Consider the following 19,903-nt stretch of genomic DNA (forward strand, 5'->3'; position numbering starts at 1 on the left):
GGGACCTGCCCCTGGTGCTGGAGGCCATGTCATCACCTCCTTTTGAGCCTCTGACCCAGATAGGGTTGAAGTGGCTGTCCATGAAGGTGGCTTTTCTGCTCGCCATTACCACTGCGAAGCGGGTCGGGGAGTTGCACGTCCTATCCGTGGCAGATACATGCCTGCGGTGGAACCCTGATGGCTCAGGTGTGGTTTTATGGCCCAATGTGGCGTTCCTGCCCAAGGTGCTTTCACGCACCTATTTTAACCAGCCTATCCAGCTTGCACGTTTTAACTCCCCACCTGAGGGGAATGAGTCCGAGATGCTGTGCCCGGTACAGGCGCTTAGGGCTTACATTGCTGCTACGGCCGGTATACGGCAGTCCGAGCAACTGTTCGTGTGTCACAGTGGCCCTAACAGAGGTTGTCCCTTTTCCAAACAGAGGCTGTCCCACTGGGTCGTCGACACCATTAAACATGCCTATGTGGCCAGTGGCCGCCCCCCGCCATCCGGGTTGAGGTGCCACTCCACCAGAAGTGTGTCGACATCGTGGGCTGCAATAAGAGGTGTACCCCTAGAGTCAATCTGTGCCGCGGCATCATGGACGTCGCCGGGCACCATCACAAGGTTTTACAGCGTCAACGTCACCAGTCCCCATCCGATGGGTGTGGTCCTACTGCCAAGCTCTGCTACCTCCAATGAGTGAGGTGGGTGTTGGATTGTTTGTGACCTTTTTGGTATGGGTCAACCAGTGCTTTAAGCACCGCCTCTGGTGGTCAGTAAGGATGAAATAGGACGAGAGTTACGAATGTAACTACGGTTCTATGAATCCTGGATGACCACCAGAGCGTTCAGTCACTCAGAATCCTTGTGTTCTCGCGAGAAGATTCTAGGAACAGATCCTCTGATGACACCGGAAGATATAGCCTTCCCGGTGTCACGTGGGGGTCACAGGTGACTATGTTGGTATTAGGTACTCGAAATGCGCATGCGCGAGGTGGAGATCCAGTGCTTTAAGCACCGCCTCTGGCGGTCATCCAGGATTCATAGAACCGTAGTTACATTCGTAACTCTCATTTTAAGGGTTGGTTTTCCTTTTGAATGTGCCCGAATTACCCTAATTGAATAGTTAGAAAGGAAACGAAAAGCTTTAGGTCTGGGATAAAGAAATTTACAGACCCTCTGTTTGCTTTAGGAGTCAAGGCAGTGTCTCCGATTCAAAACATTACAGAAAGTCTGCAGTTGCCTGGTTCAAATACAGACAAAAGACAAACTGGTCATTCAGAGCAAGTACGTCCCTCACTCTTCTTTTACCCTTTCTTGCATATTTTTTAAAAACCTACTGACATTATCAATCTCTCTGTTGAGCTAATACACAGGAGCTGAATGAGGAGGTTCCCATAAAGTCTTCCAAGAATAACACGATCAAGGCATCAACAAAGCTCTTCCTGTTCAACCGCTTAAAAAGCAAAAAGCAGAAGAACAGTCAGTCTCCTCCCAATTGCCCCAAGGATGGCAGCAGTGATGGTTCCGTATTTGAGTCAGAACTGACATCGTTTGCTCAGGTACTTCTACACTGCAGGGATACTTGGATAACCATTTTATTTTTTGAAATTTGATGTTAAAGATCCCATGGCATGCTACTTTATGAATGCTTTCATATAGCTGTTAGTGGCCCCTAACACAGTACTTGAAGACTTTCAAGAAATTCAGCCTTGGTGCAGAATTACAGCCACTACGAGCCTGTCCCACAATGAGCTTTCCACAAACTTCCCGTTTTTTAGAGGCGAGTCAAGGTGGAGGGTGTTGTCGTGGCCCTGAGCAGCTTGCGGCCACGGTACCTTGCGCTCGTGTTTACAGTCGATGTATCGCAATGGCGAGGCACACACAGCGTTTGGCCTTGTTCTATAAATATTCTAGAACACTCCGGGTGCTCCGGCGGGAGTCCTGGAGCTTTATGTCTAAATAATATCATATTATACATAGATATCTATATCATATAATCTATATTATCACGGCCAAAAGCTGTGTGCGCCTTCAGATGATATTATGAATCTCAAACGACTGTGTTGGGTTCTCCGACGTCTCTGGTTCTTCCACTTCCACATCAATCTGAAGTAGACTGAACCACGACATGGAGGAGAAAGGGATTGTTGCCCGCGATTGCGGTGGTGGTGCCTCGCGGCAGCGGGGCTCCAGCAGGAGACAATCGTGGGACACAATCTAGGCCAACACACACCGGTACCGAAGCGGCGTTGCTTCGGACGAAATAGCCCACACCGACGGTGGCTAGACACACTCCAGCGCTGCCCCACTATCCTTCACTCCACTGTTCTATTCCCTAGCGTCGTTGCCCCTGAAAAAGCGCTTTTTTGAAGCTGTTTAGTACGTCCCGGCTTGATACAAGGTCCTGTAAAGCGTGTGGTGTAGACGTGTGCGCAGCTCGCTCCCACAACTAAGCTTTCCAGTTGCCTTTTTATGCTTGCCTTTTTCAGTCTATTCTTTTGCAACAGGTTTTAGAACTAGTATTGACCATACTGTCAACATCAATATGTCCAAACCTAAGGGCAAACCAGATAAAAGCCATCCTGCAGTGACGTATGCTAGTGCTAGCATCAGCATTGCGGAGATTAGCTCTCTACTGGAGGAACATAGGGTTGCGCTTGCTGCTGACTTCCAATCATCATTTGATTCGCTGACTTCTACATTGGACACCCTGCACGCAAAGGTCACTGACCATGCGCAACGAATTTCCTCTTTGGAAGACAATGCCACTGACACTGACCACCGCATCCAAAAACTGGAGACTACGCTCTGCCATGCAACGTGACAATGAGTCTCTTAGGACCAAGGTGGTTGACCTAGAGGGGCGCAGCTGGCGACAAAATGTAAGGATAATCGGCCTACCTGAGAACATAGAAGGCCATCCACTTTCTTCTCCCAAATGCTTCTGGATGTCTTTGGCGCGAGGGTGCTTGGCTCTCTCCCTGAGCTGGACCGAGCCCATAGAAGCCTAGCTCCAAAACCTGCTCCAGGCGAGCGGCCACGAGCGGTCATCATACGGTTCCACCATTTCCAAATCATGGACCTGGTTATTCGCAAGGCACGCAAAGGAGGCAACCTGCTCTACAATGGCCACAAGATTCGCCTTTTTTATGACTACAGCCCGACCTGTTGAAACGGCGCGCCGAGTTCAAAACCTGCATGGCTGAGCTCTGCCAGCGTGGTTTCAAGCCGGCTCTTCTCTATCCTGCCAAGCAACGCATTACCCTGCCTGATGGAGAGAGGCATGGCTCTCGTCTGTTGCAGAAGCTACAAAGTTTGTAATGGTTTGCAGGTGGATAAACACGTAATGACTTGAGCGTTATTGCCCCTTTTTGGTGTATGTGTGTAATTTGCGGCGCCAACGAGTGCAATGCTTTTATCTTTGCTTTGCGTACTATGCGCCCGGTTTACAGCACCTTGAACTGTTTTGTTTCCCTCCTGTTTTATGCGAGGTTAGTTGGCTTGGTTTCTGAAAATGTTAGTGCTGGCTGGCGCACAATTGCTAAATGTCAGCCTGTTTATGCCTGTTGCAACTGTTTTTTTTGTAACATTAGCATATTAAGATACGTGAGTTTTTTATACTTCAAATACTGTGGGAACAGCGCGTTGATGTAAGGAAGTGTGGGAATTATGCTGATCAGAGATTCAGAGTGTTCCATGTTGCTGCGTGTGAATGCAGTAGCTGGAATTATGGGGAGGGGGGGTGGGGTTGGGTCTCAGGTTAACGTAATCTCAGGAAGTATTTTATTTTCTCCTGCATGCATGCTGCTCTTATAACTTAATATGCTCAACTCAAGTGCTTTACCTCTCATCTCTGGTGCTGGGATGGGAGCAGGTGGCGTTGTCTTTGGTAGGCGAATCAATGATTGTTATTGGCACACACCCTCAAAATTACATCACATGATGGCGAACACAAATACCATGCGTACAGCTGGTGGTGCTTTAAGATTTGTTTCATGGAATGTTTAGGGTATGAACTCCCCTGTCAAAAGTAACAAAGTGTTAGACCATCGTACACATTTAAACACTAAAATATACTTTTTACAAGAGACTCACCTTCTGCCTTCGGATCACCTTAAACTCCGGAGTGGTGGGTGGGCCAACTCTTTCACTCCTCTTTTTCAAGTTCTTATTCACAAATCAGTGCCATTCTCTGTGGTGTCTGACACAAATGGGCACTATGTCGTCATCACAGGCAACATAGGGGGAAATAGCCTGATTTTGGCAAATGTGTATGGCCCAAACTGGGACAACGCTAATTAAAAAAAAAAATTTTTCTCTCTCTCCGAATTGAACTCTCACCAACTCAATCTTGCTAGGGATTTCAATTGCTGTCTTGACCCCTCACTTGATCGATCATCCAATAAGCCCGCTGGTCTATCGAAATCATCAAAAGTAATTGAGATATTTATGGAGCAATATGCAGACGCAGATGCCTGGCGCTTCCTCAATTCTAGTACTAAACCGTTCTCTTTCTTTTCTCCTGTCCATTGCACATTCTCCCGTATTGATTACTTTCTCATTGAAAGCAAACTCCTACCATCTGTCAGGTCATGCTCCTATAATCCCATTGTGCTATCTGACCATGCAACAATGGTTGTCGACATCTCCCTTCCTGGTAGATCTGTGACACGTTCCACCTGGCGCTTTCCATCTTTATTACTTTCTGACCCAAACTTTGTTTTGACTATTAAGAACCGCATTGACCTTTATATCTCTACCAATTTAGAACCAGATACATGTATATCAGAAGCAGCCATCTGGGAGGCGTGCAAAGCCTACCTGAGAGGTGAGATAATAGCTTACTCAGTGTATCAGAAAAAGATCACCTCAGAGAAAAGCGGTAGCCTTGCTAGAGCTATATCAGAACTATCAGAACTAAATGTGTGGACTCAACCAATGCAGATCTTTCAAAATAATTACTCGTGAAAAAGGCTGAATTTGATCTGCTGGGTTCCAAAGAAGCTGCAGAGTCACTGTTAAAATCACGTCATAAATATTTGGAGATAAACCTAGTAAACTGCTTGCACTCCAAATCGGCCAAGCATCTTCATCACAACATATATAAAGATCTATACCACTGATGGCACAACTATTGACCCACAGGTAATTAACAACCATTTCAGAGACTAACAACAATTTCAGAGTCCATTGACAGTGCAACATCATCTAGACTGGATGAACCCTTTTCAATTGGTGAAATTAGTAGCGCATCAGAATCAGAATCAGAAAATGCTGAAATAAGACATTCTCAGATCAATAAGCTCCTATTTTACTTAACATGTTCAATGAATCTATGCAAAATGGCAATCTTCCCCCTATGTTAAGAGAGGCCACCATTTCTCTACTTTTAAAAAAGGACAAAGACCCACTTTCTTGTGGTAACTACCGCCCCATCTCTCTGCTATATGCAGATGTCAAACTCTTGGCCAAAATGTTGCCTAGGCGTTTGGAGACTGTGCTACCAACTATTGTAGCTACTGATCAAACAGGGTTTGTTAAAGACAAATTATTTTCATCCTCCAACACCCTTGAGGTGGTTATTTCCATGGATGCAGAGAAGGAATTTGAGTGTGTAGAATGGTCCTACCTGTTCTGTGTTAAAACATTTTGGCTGTGGTAATACCTTCATATCATGGATTAGGCTTTTATATACGTCCCCCCAAGCTTGTATTCGCACAAACAATGATTATTCTGACTACTTCCCCCAAGCGCGGGACCCGTCAGTGGTGTCCACTCTCTCCACGCTTGTTCGCCATTGCCATTGAACCATTCGCAGTGGCCCTAAGTTCCAGTCAGATACCAGGCATTTTAAGGGGTGGCGTCGAACATAAAGGGCCCTATTTTAACGGTCTGAAACGCAAGTGAGAAGCGCCAAGCGCAAGTAGCTTTGTGGGCGGTTCTACGGTGATGTCGCTAGTGTACCGGCGTGAAATATTACTCTTGCGCCCGGCGCATATCTAAAAAGGGTTGGCCTGAAGTAGCCTATTTACCCGTAGGGGTGGTTTGGGCGTTACGTGCAATAAACCAATCATTATTGCAACGTTTATAGGTCATAAAAGTCGAAAAGCATAATAGGTCCCCTTTAATGATGTACGCAATACATTATAAACATAATTTCTTATCAGTATTGTATGCATTATCGTCATCAACTTGTGTTCCTAATATGCATGTGTTCCCCCGTTAATATACATTGCCATGGACTGTATTATGCGTTACCTGTTTTGTTTGCGTGTGTTTAAACAGATGGACGCACACACGCGCCCCTGCATTCATTCATTGTTTTTACTCACTCGCGGTAAAACAATGTTTTCTCACGATCAAATACTCATCAATCCTAAAAGTTATGGGCATTATGTCTGTGTCCAGAAAAGATGTGTTTTCTGTACGGTGTTTGCAGATGCATTAATTTAAAAGTACAACTTATTACCGCTGTATCAGCTGTTCTTTCCCAATTAATTTACCAAGAATGTGTGGCTCAGTAGATGAGGGAAGCAAAGTGTATGCGCGAGGTGCACAAGCAACATTATGCATGCGCCCTTAAAATAGCATCTGAACAACGTGCCACTGACTTTAAACCATGTATTTCCTGGTTTGTGGCGCAAGTGGTTTCTGAAACTTCAAAATAGCACCAGGGAACGTTTGCGCCAGAACACGCCTCCTCCTTTCGCCGAACCGCCCAAGATCATTCCCTAATTTGCCGGCGTGTGGCGCAGGTGGGAAAATAACGTTCTGCGCCAGTTGCAAACTAGCAACGACACATGCGCCAGTGATTAAGTCAGTTGCACCGGATGCAAGATAGGCCCCAAAGTGTCCCTGTATGCGGATGACCTCTTACTCTTTGTCTCTGACTTAGACAACACTTTCCCTCTTGTCTTAAACTTACTGAAGGAGTTTGGACAAATTTCAGGCTACAAACTAAATTTCCAAAAAAGTGAATTGATGCAGATTAATGCTGCAGCCATGGCATATCCATTATCTGACCTACCTTTCAAAACATCTCTTGAACATTTTAAATACTTGGGTGTCTGTGTAACCGAAAACCGGCCAATCTTAGCCACATGTTCTGGGCTTGTCCTGTCCTTCATTTTATAACAATGGAAAAAATTAAATACTCTTTGCTTGGCACCTCTACTAAGTTCGGTAAGGTCTGGGAACCCTTCTTAGATCACGTAAGGTCTCTTCAACTAGATGCTGCCACCATTGATTATTTCGCCCAAATATTAACGCCCAAATATCCTGTTTCAACTAGCCTTATATACTGTATCTTTTTTTTTCATTTTTTATTATGTTTTGTTTCCTTATTTACGGTCTTTACATTGCTTAATTGATGCAAGTGGATGTGCGTGTGTTTGTGTCTGTATGTGAGTGGATGTGAATGAGAGAGCTGAATGGTTAGAGAAGATGGAATAGTGTGGATGAGCATTTAAGCATATGTTTCTACAATATTTTCTGCCACAATGTTAACAGCTAGTTTTTGTTGTGTTTTTGCTTGCTTTAGTTTTTCTTTCTGTCGATCAAATTGCTTTAGTTGTCTGTTTGATTTAGGAAGGGGAGGGGTATGGGGGGGCTGTATTGTGTATCCTCACCATTTGGCTGTCTGTTATGTAACCTTCTCAGTTCTTTATCTGTGAGGACTATTGAACTTTTCGTCTTCAAATTTCTACAAATAAATCATCTATAAAAAATGATAATTCCACAAGGCAAAAAGAATGAGCAATGACAGTAAATACAGTGTGTAAAGTGACTTACCTGTAAACAAAATGCCAGACAGTACATAAAGTAACTATCAATTAATGTGACTATCATTGTACGCACAAACAGAGGATCATGGGCATCAGGGGCATATATGTCATTATAAAACAACTGGTATGACGTTATGGTAGCCATATACCGACTATGTTTGTTGATCTGCTTCTTTCAAAACATAATCACAACGGTGCTGCAGCATGCCACTTCCTATTGATGCTAGGGGCGACAATTGACGTGCGTGAAATGTGGCGCTTCGGCACCGTTGTGTGGCTGGCTTTTTGCGACATAACACCAACAGCAGAACGGTTATCCAAATAACAAAGAAGTGTACAACACTTAGGTTACTGTGTGTGTATTCACACACACACACACACACACACACACACACACACACACACACACACACACACACACACACACACACACACACACGTGATGATCGTACGGTCGTAGCTCATTTGGCAAAGCAGAGAAAGGGGAGATAACATGTCCCCGTATGACGACATAGTGGGAAAAAAAATGCAAGTCGGCGCGTATGAGCTTGGTTTTTTCAAAGGCAGAGCAGGATAACTAGTGCTCGTTTTACGCCTAATGCCATTTCTAGCTGCTGGGGGACCATAGGTAGGCTAGGGGAACTCGTATTAATGTTCTTCAACATTAATAATTTAGAATGTATTCAGTTGGTAAAGTTATTAATGGGTGATGAGGTGCTTGATAACAGGTTAGACAGGCTGTTTTGAGAAACTATATGTTTAGGTTGAAAGCTCTATTCCCACAGGTTTTATCACATATATTCATGTGTTTGACGCTGTGTTTGTAGTCTGGATCCCGGGACACCCTGGGAGAAGATGGCTTTTTCGACCTGCTGTCCCGTTTCCAGGGCAGCAGAATGGATGACCAAAGGTGTTCCCTATTGGAAAGACAAAGCAGTGTCCCTGTGTCCACCTCCCCCTGGTCCACCCTACCTGTAGCCAAGAAGAAATGTAAGTTAGCCCCCATTAACTGGCCAGCCTGTCTCTGATCATGTCTTATTCTTGCCTTTTCATTATCACCATCTTATTTCTTAACTTAAGATAGATATTTCCTATTTTTACTTTTGTGTGATGTCAATAGTTGAGGGATGTACTATATATTTTCATTGATTGAATTGTTGCTCAGGGGAAGGTTCAGTCCAAAACAATATTACAACAGCAAATACTGATACAGTGCTCCAGAATCATCCATTTTCCTCACGCTCTCTGTGTTTTTTGTATTAATTACGACAACATCTATGTCAACCGAAGTTGTACTTCAGCAGTTTAATCGTGTTATGGTCTAAGGTGGGCAAGAGAAGACAAGAGTTTGAAAAGTATGCAGATCGAAGTGGTAGATCTTGGGATGAGGAGATGAAGTAATACCTAACCTGTGGCTTGTGGCACAATGTTTGTGTCTGCAAGAAACCATGAGCTTTTGAAAGCAAATGGCCATTACTATGGGAATGTAGTTTCAATGGCAGTCGTTAAGAAAATGCCCAATGGCACTTTGACCAGGCTCATGGTCATCAGATCTGTCCCTAATGCGGCGGCTGTAGGTCATTTGGCCGGGGAAGTACCGTCCTCGGATCAAGGGCATTTTCTGGAGCTGATGGCCTGCTCCCAGGGCTGTCGCCCGGACGACCAGCGAGTCAGCGAGAGCCATTTTCCTGGCTTTCGACTCAGCAACTCATCCCCTCCGCCCACACTCTCCACCTCTAAGCCAGAGCAAGCTAATGCCCAAGGTGACCTTAACATCACTACCGCCAACGCCAGCACACGTCAGCCAGCAGCTGGGACACTTCTAAATACTTATCTTCTCAAAGACATCCTTTTTCTATTTCTATACCACAGCCCCCATCTCCAGTAGCGATCCTCCCCCCACATCCTCCCGCGGCAGTCACCTGGACCCATCTGCTGAGACCCCCGAGGGGAACGACTTCTTCGCCATGCTTATGAAGTGCCAGGTAACACAGCGGGGGGAGGGACATGGCCGCTTCATTTATGATGCCTTTTTTTAGGATTAGCACTGCACACTTGATGACACACTTCATCATGATTAGTGTTGTGTCTAATGGAGAAAATTGTGCTTGATTTATAATGCTTTACTTCTGTGTCTATGTTTACTGTCTATTTATATGGTTAAGTGTTGTTTTCTCCTGCATATCCTGTGGTTGTATGTGTAAAATGTATGTTGTTAGCTGTACATACAATCCTGGCATACAGGGTATGATCCTCAATTTCATAATTTTACTAGAGCTGTCAGTTAAACGCGTTATTAACGGCGTTAACGCAAACCAATTTTAACGGCGTTAAAAAATTTAACGCGCGATTAACGCAATTGTTTTATTAAAAAAAATAATAATAATAATATATATTTTTTTTTTTTCTTTGGCTCAAAACAAAGAAGCAGTAGCCTGACTGCTATGTTCAAATGACATTTGTTCAAAGCAGTCGTTTAATTGCACTATAGGCTCTTTTTTTGTATCGTCCTGTTTTGATCCGTATATGCCAATGTTGTTATCAATAAAAAATCATTTGCACAAGGCAAGCCGATGCACTTCACCATGTTGATAAGAGAATTAAAATGAGAAGAATTATGGGAAAATCAAGGGATATTTAGCATAGAAAAAGAATTTGCGATTAATCGTGAGTTAACTACGACATTAATGCGATTAATCACGATTAAATATTTTAATCGCTTGACAGCTCTAAATTGTACATGTTCTTGTATTTTGTAAACTATTGTTAAGGAAAACCAAACTTTCAAACAGCTTATTTGATTTGTAGTATGTGTCATGATAGTGCGATGGATTGATCATAATCCATACCTCTACTTTAATGCAGAAATAAGATGGCAATATGGACTCAAATTGGCCTTTATGGATTCATTGTTACTGGAAGTATTGGGTTACCAGTTAACCAAATCCAAGGTTCTGGTTCCCCCCCTGCCCGTTCCGCCCCACCCAAAGAATAGTGCGTATATGAAGCGAGATGAAGATGGAGAGGCTTGAACAGTGCGATAGACCTGCCGCTAAATAAAGAAATACCTCCCAGGAGTGTGTCAAATGCAGGCATTTTTCCTTTGGAAAATTCATTCCCGGAAGTAATAGTTCATGTTAACTTGCGCTGTATCATTTTATATAATATGAAGATAACATTAATGATCAAACCTTACTGTGTGAATGCAGGGTTCCAGGCTTGACGACCAAAGATGTGCGGCCCCTCCACCTGCAGCCCGGGGCCTCACAGTCCCAGATGAGGACTTCCTCAGCCTCATCCTGCGCTCCCAGAACAATAGGATGGAGGAGCAGCGAGTAGCGCCACCCCCTGGCGGCTCACAGTCCAAACCCGATTGAGTCCCGCAGGGTATTGTTTCTCACACAGGCCATCTCAGGATATGATTTGCGCCTCCGAGACCCCATTAGTCTCCTTACTGCAGCATCCTCATGATCATATTCCAGGAACTAATCTATATGAATATGAGGACTCTTTGGATTTGATCACTGGACATTTTTATGCTGCATTCATTTGACAAATGGGCTTAATTTCACACAATTCCATCTCTTCTGATATCTTTGATTCAATCCTGCCAATTTTCGGTTCCCCTTATTGGCAGGATTTTATAGCACCATTAGGCCTCTGAAAGAGTAAAAGTCACCTAAGACACAACGTGCAATGGCTGCAGCCAGACCCGGCAACAGGATTTATTAGGCAGAAATTAACATCACTTACTGATGACACAAGAGGGATAACAATCTTTTATGTATTTGCAACCACTTGTGACCGTAAGAATACAGGCCAGTGCACTGCTTTAAAAACATGGAGAATTCATTACCAAGCTGTCTTGCCACCAGAGTGCGCTAACACGCTGGGTATGACAAGAGAAAGTAATGTCACAAAACTAAGGGGGCACAATATTTTAAATGAGGGAGCATTGCACCCTTTCTGAGAAATGAGTTTAAATATAACCTAATTCCGCTCCAGAGGATCAAGATGCCATAATTGGATTGAATATGTTCATGTGGCGTTGATTACATGCCATAAAGACCTTTTAACCAATAGAGTGATATAGAGGAAGTCCCACAGTGGTACACATTGACCTCAAGATGCTTGTTTGCTTCAAAGAAGGGAGATTAATGAATGATTAACTTGCCGTTGTTCCAAACCTCTTGTTGTCTACATTTCTATTAAGGGTTGACTAACTCTAACTCATTTTTTCAAAAATGTAAAGCTTTGATTTTCTACATTTCTATTGCTATTGGCTATTGTCCTTCCCATGTACATATTGAAGAAGAACTTAAAAATGAGACCAGAAACACATTTTATATTTTTTAATAAAACCATTTGATCATCAAGAAGCAGAATATATTTTCCTAAACTTTTAATAATGACTTGCGAAGTGCACTACTTTTATTATTATTTTCTAGCTTCATGGTTTAAAAGTATTTTGTAGTATTATATCAATTGTGTTTTACTATTTTTTTATATTCAAAGCATTATTGCCATAATAAAAATCCTACTCTTAACTCTTAAATTCTTCAGGTTGCGCACGTCATTTTTGGTCACACTTGCAAAGCAATATTCTTGTGATCATGTTATTGAACTTGAATCCACTTTTGTTGGATCTTTGTATATCCGTAAATCAAATTATATCCATTGCTTACTCATAGACCTGAAACATAAATAATTACAAGATATAACAAAGCTGCAAGCTGCATTTTAGGGGGCCAAGCCTAATGCAAACCATTAACTGACGCAGACCATGAAGACCCTGACGCAGACCATTAAAACCCTGACTTTTTTGTTGGAATATGGACGATAATGCTGAAATAGCCTCCGCTTGGATCTGGTGATGTGAGAACAAACTTTCACGACTGTACGTCAAAAGGCTGAAGAGTTATGTGTCTTTAGAGTTTTCAAATGATTGCTGTGGTGCCCCCTATTGCCATATTTGGATGAACTTTAGCCTAGTTGACCTCAACCTATGCTTATTCAAGTACAATTCGTTTGGTGAGGATTGCCCTAAATTAACCCCGCCTTTTGGCACCTAACGTAGATTGGGATCCTTTGGACGTCCAGCCACCATTTTATTACATGTTATGGGTTCCTTAGGAACATTTGTTCATCGTGAGGGGAGACAAAAATACAAAATGTCATGACCGTAGCTGAAAGGGGTCAGAAAATATCACTGTCCAAAGTTTGCATTTACTGTTAATTACTTTAGCGCATCCTATGGCCTGATTTAAATACATTTCAGAGCAGTTAATTTTGAACCATGTGCCCTTTTTAACTACACCAAGTTTATGAATGATTACGTTAAGTTTACCCCAACTTTTGTCTCCTTTTTTTTTTTTTTGCAATTTGGGTAATTTCCTCATGTTTTGTTAATCTTACTTTAGCAGTTAGAACTTTCGTCCCCAACATTCACTGAGTTGGTCCCGCTCAAATGAAACATTTTGTCTAGGAACTGTGATAATTTTTCGTCCCAGGCCACGCCTATAACGACGTCACGCTAATTGCCCTCGTTGAAAAACAGTGGATGTCATCCTGTCCATATATTTATCCTGAATAACTTTAGTATTGGAATCAAGCTCATAGGATTCTTGATGTGGATGTATGCATTTAAGTGTTTTTGCGTTCTTAAGTGACACCTTTTTCTTTAAGTAAATGGCTCCTGGGGGATTATTTTTTTATTGTACAGACTTCCCTGTACAATCATACAATACAAAGTCAGATTGAAGACATTGGTCAATACCGGATATGTGGTTAAGGACTTTTGTCTCAGTCAAAAAACATAGGATCTATTAGGTAATTTAGTGTTTTTAACAAAATTCAAAATGGTGAAAAATCTATCCAGGAGGAAGTCATAGGTTCTTTAGGCAGGTTTGTTGACCATGAAGATATGCATATTTGCACTATGGGAAGAAGGTAAGCCGTGGAGGCAGTGTGATGCTCTAGGCATTGTTCTTATGCGAAACCTTGGTTCTTGTCGTTCTTGTGGATGTTACTTTAACACGTACCACCTACCTAAACATTGTTGCAGACCAAGTAAACCCCTTCAGTTTCAACTTTCAATAGGATAAATTGCCCTGTCGCACTGTAAACATTGTTCAGGAATTGTTTGAGGAAAATGACAAAGAGTTCAAGGTATTGACTGGGCCTCCACATTCCCCAGATCTAAATCCGATCAATCATCTATGGAATGTGCTGGAACAACTGATCCATGGAGGCCCCACCTCACAACTAACAGGACTCAAAGGATCTGTTGCTAACGTCTTGATGCCAGATACCACAGGACACCTTCAGAGGTCTTGTGGAGTCCCTGCCTCGACGGGTCAGAGCTGAGCTTGGCAGCACGAGGGGGACCTACACAATATTGGTTTGATGTTGAGGCTGTTCAATGTTAATGTCAGGTTGGCTATTTTAGCTGAAATTGTCTTAACTTAACTCAAAATTAGGGTGATGGATGATAGTTAGATGTCTCCCCTCCGCTTCTTTGGTTGCTTGCAGTGGCACTCAACTAAATGACGTCCCCTGTCTTTATTGCAGATTTTTTCACAATAATTATTTATCTCGTGATCAAGAACTTGTTTTCTCTCCTGATCCAAGATAGATAAATTGTGATCTCAAGAGAACTGAACCCAAATTAATAATAGTGCATGGCTTCTGTGGAATTCCGTACAAAACATTTGCTCTTTTTAAGTACCACAGGTTATAGACTTAACTAGTGGAGATACGTCTACTACCCGTGCCCTGGTACCCATGTTTGGGACAAAATGTTCAAGGTCTCCTTCCTGGTTGTTCAGACACATTCACGACAGCTTTGTTGATGTCGTTAATAGGCTTTTTCAAATTATATGAAATTCAATTATATTTTAAAACACTTTTTAGCTTTTCACGTTTCTCAAACAAGTTGGAAAACTGCGTGCCTTCTCGTGATAGGGTCCGAAGACAATCCATCCGCAGAAGCAGTAGCTCAGGTTTATTATCCCAGCGCAGCAGATGCAGCGAATAACGTTCGGGAAAGCTGCCCTCAGAGTCAGGATGAGTATCTGGAAATACGTTCAAAAGCTGTGTTTGATTATTAATTTCATTTGCGCCCAGTAGGAGCTTGCCGATTACCTGTGAAGGACAGGAAAAACCCTTGTTGTTCACCGGAATGGGTAGGAAACTTAAGCTTTCCATAGATACCATTAAACAGAAAGAAACCTTGTTATTTAACGGATTGGGGAGGAAACAAGCTTTCCATCAAGCTTTTGTAGATATTGGTTGTCCATAACCATAAAACCATAAAATGATATGCACATATGAAACGACAGACTCTTAAACACTTCATATTCAATACTCATGGTCATCTAAAACAGTGCTGTTTGATGGAGGAATTCTTGACCCTTACAGTTTTTCCTCAATCGTTTAAACACGTTTTCTGCAACTATAGCTACATTTCTCAAAACCTTTAAACACAAACCTGAGAAGTTAATAATTGTCAAAACTCCACAAATTCTTCTCAATACAGATTTTTTCCACCAAACAGTAAACACGGCTATCAAATGAATATCTCTTAGAGAGCATCAATTTGATCACACTGGTGTGATCAAATTAAAACACTTCCATCAAAATACTATTTGCATATGTTTTGGCTTCATCAGGCCACGTTACATATTTCAATGTATAAAATTGTTTAGACATAGCTTTCTTTTTTAAAGTTGCAATTAGGTGATACATATAGTATATAGACTGTTGCCATATTGTAATGCAATACTGTGAACATGGACCATCATATAAATATTGCATTTACACAATTGTATCAGAATAGGATACACCGCATATTGTCTAATGGGCTAAACTCACAATCCCAGTTTCCCAGAGTCATATTGTACCCCTATAGTTGATAGTGCAACATTGTTCTGAGAATAAACCAATGTTATCTATTTTGGCAAAACTCACAGTACAGTAATTGCACTGATAAGTAATATGAAAAACACTACAGTAAGAAAATGTTTAGACTGTCTTTCAGGGGATGTAATGATGAAATCAGTCCACAAGTAAACAAAGCTAACAAAGCAAATATTTAATTGATACTGTGATACGGTATAATTTTCAGCTAAACTGACGGCATAAAAAGCTTTCCATAGGCCAACAAAAAAATAAATAAGAATTTAAATGAGGTGAAACAGATCTACATGTAAATCAGTCTGTATTCCACCTCCGATCCTGTTCAGTCCAGAGGACCATATCCACATCACAATCAAGCTCACCTGAGGCCTCTTTTATGCTCTGACACAAGGTTGAAGTGTTGTGCCAGTTGAGTTTGAACAGGTAAGAGGTGAGTTAGACTTATTGGTAATTAGTTGTTGCGTTTTGAAGGCCAGTGTTTCCAGGTGAACTATGTGTGCTAGATGATGAGATTTGTGCTTAGAGTTTTGCAAAAATGTGATTTAGAATTTGTATTTGTGTGAAAACTGTGGAATCGTGCTTAGAGTTTAGCAGTCTGGAGTCTTGTAGTTGATTCATGAGCTTCAAGTTTTCATAATTGTGTGCATAGTTCAATTCTTAGTGTTTATACAATCGAGAAAAACTGTAAGGCCTCAAACATATGATTATATAGTCTTTTGCTTGATACTCATTACCTAAACATTGTCACCACATAGGGCATGTAAATATTGATTATAGATTCACTTGACGGGCAGGAAAAAAATAAGGATAACTTGCATTGTATTTCTTGAAGTAGCCCATGTAGCGGATGACTCCGATCCAGACAAACATGGTGCCCAGGCCCAGGAAAATGCTGCACACGTCATAGCTGGTGAGGACCTTGGGGGAGAAGAGCAAGTTTCTTGTACAACTATTGAAAGGTCATGGATAAAGTTAGAATAATATTCACATATTATGCTAACTTGATCCATGACCTTTCAATAGTTGACTCAATTTGTATGGATGTCTAGAGATCACCTGTGTTCAAAAGTTGTATATATTGGATTGAGGGTTTGAATGGATTCATGCTCTTCTAGAAACCATCCATTACCTTGGCCTGTATTGCTATTTTGAGAATAGAGCCGATGATGGTCAACGTGTCGCTAGTTATGATCAAGATGTACCAGCTGTTGACAAAATCAAACCCGTCTGAACAGGGTACATTTTCACCACTGCGGTCCTTGCAGAAGACAGTGTACTCCTGTTTAACACAGGGACAGAATGACATGTACTGTATCTCCACTTTTGTGAGTTCAAAAAACAAACCATCTTCAAAAAATCTTGGGCCAGGGAATTTGAGTGGAAGACCTTAATGGATGGAACAAAAAATCATTAAACTTACCAACTGCAGCTGGATACCATTTAGCACTGAGCGTGTGCAGAGAGCCAGGGAGGTAATGCACGTCATAATGATGAGGATTTCAAACAGCATTGGGAAATAAGGATTTCTAGCACCTAGAGCAGGGATTCCCAAAGTGTGGTACTCTCACCCCCAGGGGTACTCGAGCTGCCACCAGGGGGTCCGCGAGATGAAAAATGTAATGGCGGTCTGGTGTAATATTACACAATTACCGTGTTGTTTTTTAAGTGGGATTAAACATTTCCACAGTAAACATTTCCTTTGTAATCCCTTTTATTTTAAATCAAAAAACTATATTTTAAACGTAGAAGAAGACAGCTGCTGTCTTCTTCTACGGCTGCGCACTGCTGTCTTCTTCTACGGACTGCCATATGCGCGCCAACTCATATCATTCATTCCTATATAAATATGCTTAACTGGCTGAAATCAGGGAAACTGTCAAGTGGGACGTCTTGTGATGATAATGTTGTTAGTCACGAAGGAGGAGAGGGACCAAGAGAGAGTGAGGATTTGGAGGCAACAGAGACGGAGAGAATAGAGAAAGAAAATGAGCGGGAGTCAGACGATGCGCCGGAGGAAACCGAAGAGGAGGGAAGGAGATGGCAAAAAAGAAACCATGAGGGTGAAAACCAGACAGGGAAAAAAAGAAGGAAATATAATGACAATTATCTGGGTCTGGGCTTCACTTGGATCGGCGATACAGATTGCCCGAAGCCTCAGTGCGTGGTGTGCAGTGAGGTTCTAGCAAACAGCTGCCGTCTTCTCTCCGTCGTCTCCTGCGCACGAAACATGGCAATTTAAGTCAAATGCCCCTTTTGCTATATTTGCGCTATATTTGATTAAACATGAGTCGTTATATGGCGATAAAACCAAGCTTTGTTGCGTTTTATTTTCCTTCTTTTTGAAGTGGGGATTGGGGGTGCGCCAACCCGGTTGGACGTAGAAGGGGGTGCGCAGGAAAATAAGTTTGGGAACCGCTGACCTAGAGGATAAGGTTGAGGGAGGACATTTAGATTAATCCAAAAAGCATTACATGTTTGCATTCAAATTCACTCATATCATCAACATAATATTGGCATACCCGCTCCAGTGACTTTTCAATCCCGGCATTCATTGATTTCAACGTCGTTGTCTAATTCTACCTTGATCCTGCCGCTGTGGGCCTGATTGTTGAAGAGGATCTGCGGACCAGGGAGGTTACCAGAAAGCAGACCATTAATAAACGAAATAACGAATCATTCACCTTCAAAGTCAGTAGTTTAACACTAACATCGACATGACCATAGCTAAGCATTCAACTGGAAGAATGTAATGGGTAAATCACAGGTGTCCAAGTTACAGATAGACGTTTGACAGAGCAGTACTTAAAATAAATAAAAGATTAAAAATAATAAAAATATTTGATGACACACAAACAAGATACAGGCTCAACATCAAATCATTTCATATGCTTAATCAACTAGAAGGCCAAATTTAATCCTGTGGTAGTATGGTGACCAGATTTGTGAAGGTAAAGACATACCATGATATTGAAGTCATAGCTGTCTGGTAACTCCCTGTGTCTCACCGTCTCAAGATTTATAGCCTTGAGGCTGAACGTGATCTTTATGGAAACTAGCCTGGCAGACAAAGAAGATGGATGAAGTTAGACACACACACACACACACACACACACACACACACACACACACACACACACACACACACACACACACACACACACACACACACACACACACACACACACACACACACACACACACACACACACACACACCCTTTTGAAAGGTATTTCGAAACCAGGAAGTGTTTCCCTCAGTGTCAACGGGTACATGGGATAGATCTTGAAGCAAACTGTTGAAAGGCATGTGAATTGAAAAACAAGTGAATTGGCTGTAAATTGACTTAGATTTCATCCGTACAAATATTATATTAATTTCACATACATGTGTCGATCTGAACATCAATTTCAAAGGTATCGTTTCCTGGATAAATGGTACCATTCCTGTAATACTCTTGGGCCTGGCACAGACTCAAGGGGGTTTAAAGGGCTCGGTTTTTGTTGTACGCATGGTTCCCTACTGAGACATTGCGTAGACGTCCATACTACAAGTGAGAAATCACAGAAATATAGGTATTCGTCTTCAAATGCTTAGTTATATAATACAGTAATGCATTATTCAAATGAGATTTCAACCAATTTGCACATGTCAGCTTGGATTTATGTGTTATGCATATTATGTAATAATCTGTTTACATGTTAGGACCGTCGCAAATTGGACCTCTGGCGCCCTCCTAGGTCCTTTGCGGAAGAGACATTGGCTGCATCCGAATACCTAGTACATACTATTTCTGTCTAGTGTCTACTACTTGACCATACTACACTTGACTGTGTAGTACGGTCTACAGACATGCGTAGAACGCCTCCGAACGCCGCCGAAACTCCACCGGATGTTTGGAGATGACCAGAGGTGGGTAGGAACGCGCTACATTTACTCCGTTACAAATACTTGAGTAACTTTTTGGATAAATTGTAATTTTAGGAGTAGTTTTATTGCAATATACTTTTACTTTTACTTGAGTAAATATTTGAAGAAAGAACGGTACTTTTACGCCGTTCCATTTGGCTACGTGACGGTCGTTACTTTGTTTTTTTAGATCTTTTCTTTTATTACATGCGAGATCTATTTTTATCACGTGAATATTCCTTAGCCTAAGTGAAGGAGTTCAAGTACCTCGGGGTCTTGTTCGCGAGTTGAGGAGACTATGGAACGTGAG

The 19,903-nt window shown here is 42.1% G+C and overlaps 1 protein-coding gene and 1 pseudogene across 3 annotated transcripts in view; one reads left to right on the forward strand and one right to left on the reverse strand.

The window, feature by feature from the left end:
• The window catches only part of LOC132468974 (G-protein-signaling modulator 2-like), a 59,618-nt gene extending 47,293 nt beyond the window's left edge, over positions 1-12,325 (forward strand). For 2 of the 3 annotated variants that reach the window (XM_060066859.1, XM_060066860.1), the window contains exons 10-15: positions 1,176-1,270; positions 1,360-1,545; positions 8,598-8,760; positions 9,348-9,533; positions 9,643-9,755; positions 10,980-12,325. In XM_060066859.1, coding sequence (XP_059922842.1) covers positions 1,176-1,270; positions 1,360-1,545; positions 8,598-8,760; positions 9,348-9,533; positions 9,643-9,755; positions 10,980-11,147 — 911 coding nt within the window. In that variant the 3' untranslated portion in view covers positions 11,148-12,325. The remainder of the gene's footprint in view (positions 1-1,175; positions 1,271-1,359; positions 1,546-8,597; positions 8,761-9,347; positions 9,534-9,642; positions 9,756-10,979) is intronic. The other variant, XM_060066861.1, reaches the window with a different exon arrangement.
• Positions 12,326-14,678: 2,353 nt separating this feature from the next.
• Positions 14,679-19,334, reverse strand: LOC132469553 (mucolipin-3-like; annotated as a pseudogene).
• Between the last annotated feature and the right edge of the window lie 569 nt (positions 19,335-19,903).

Source organism: Gadus macrocephalus, chromosome 12 (genome assembly GCF_031168955.1).
Source record: "Gadus macrocephalus chromosome 12, ASM3116895v1".
Lineage (NCBI taxonomy): Eukaryota > Metazoa > Chordata > Actinopteri > Gadiformes > Gadidae > Gadus > Gadus macrocephalus.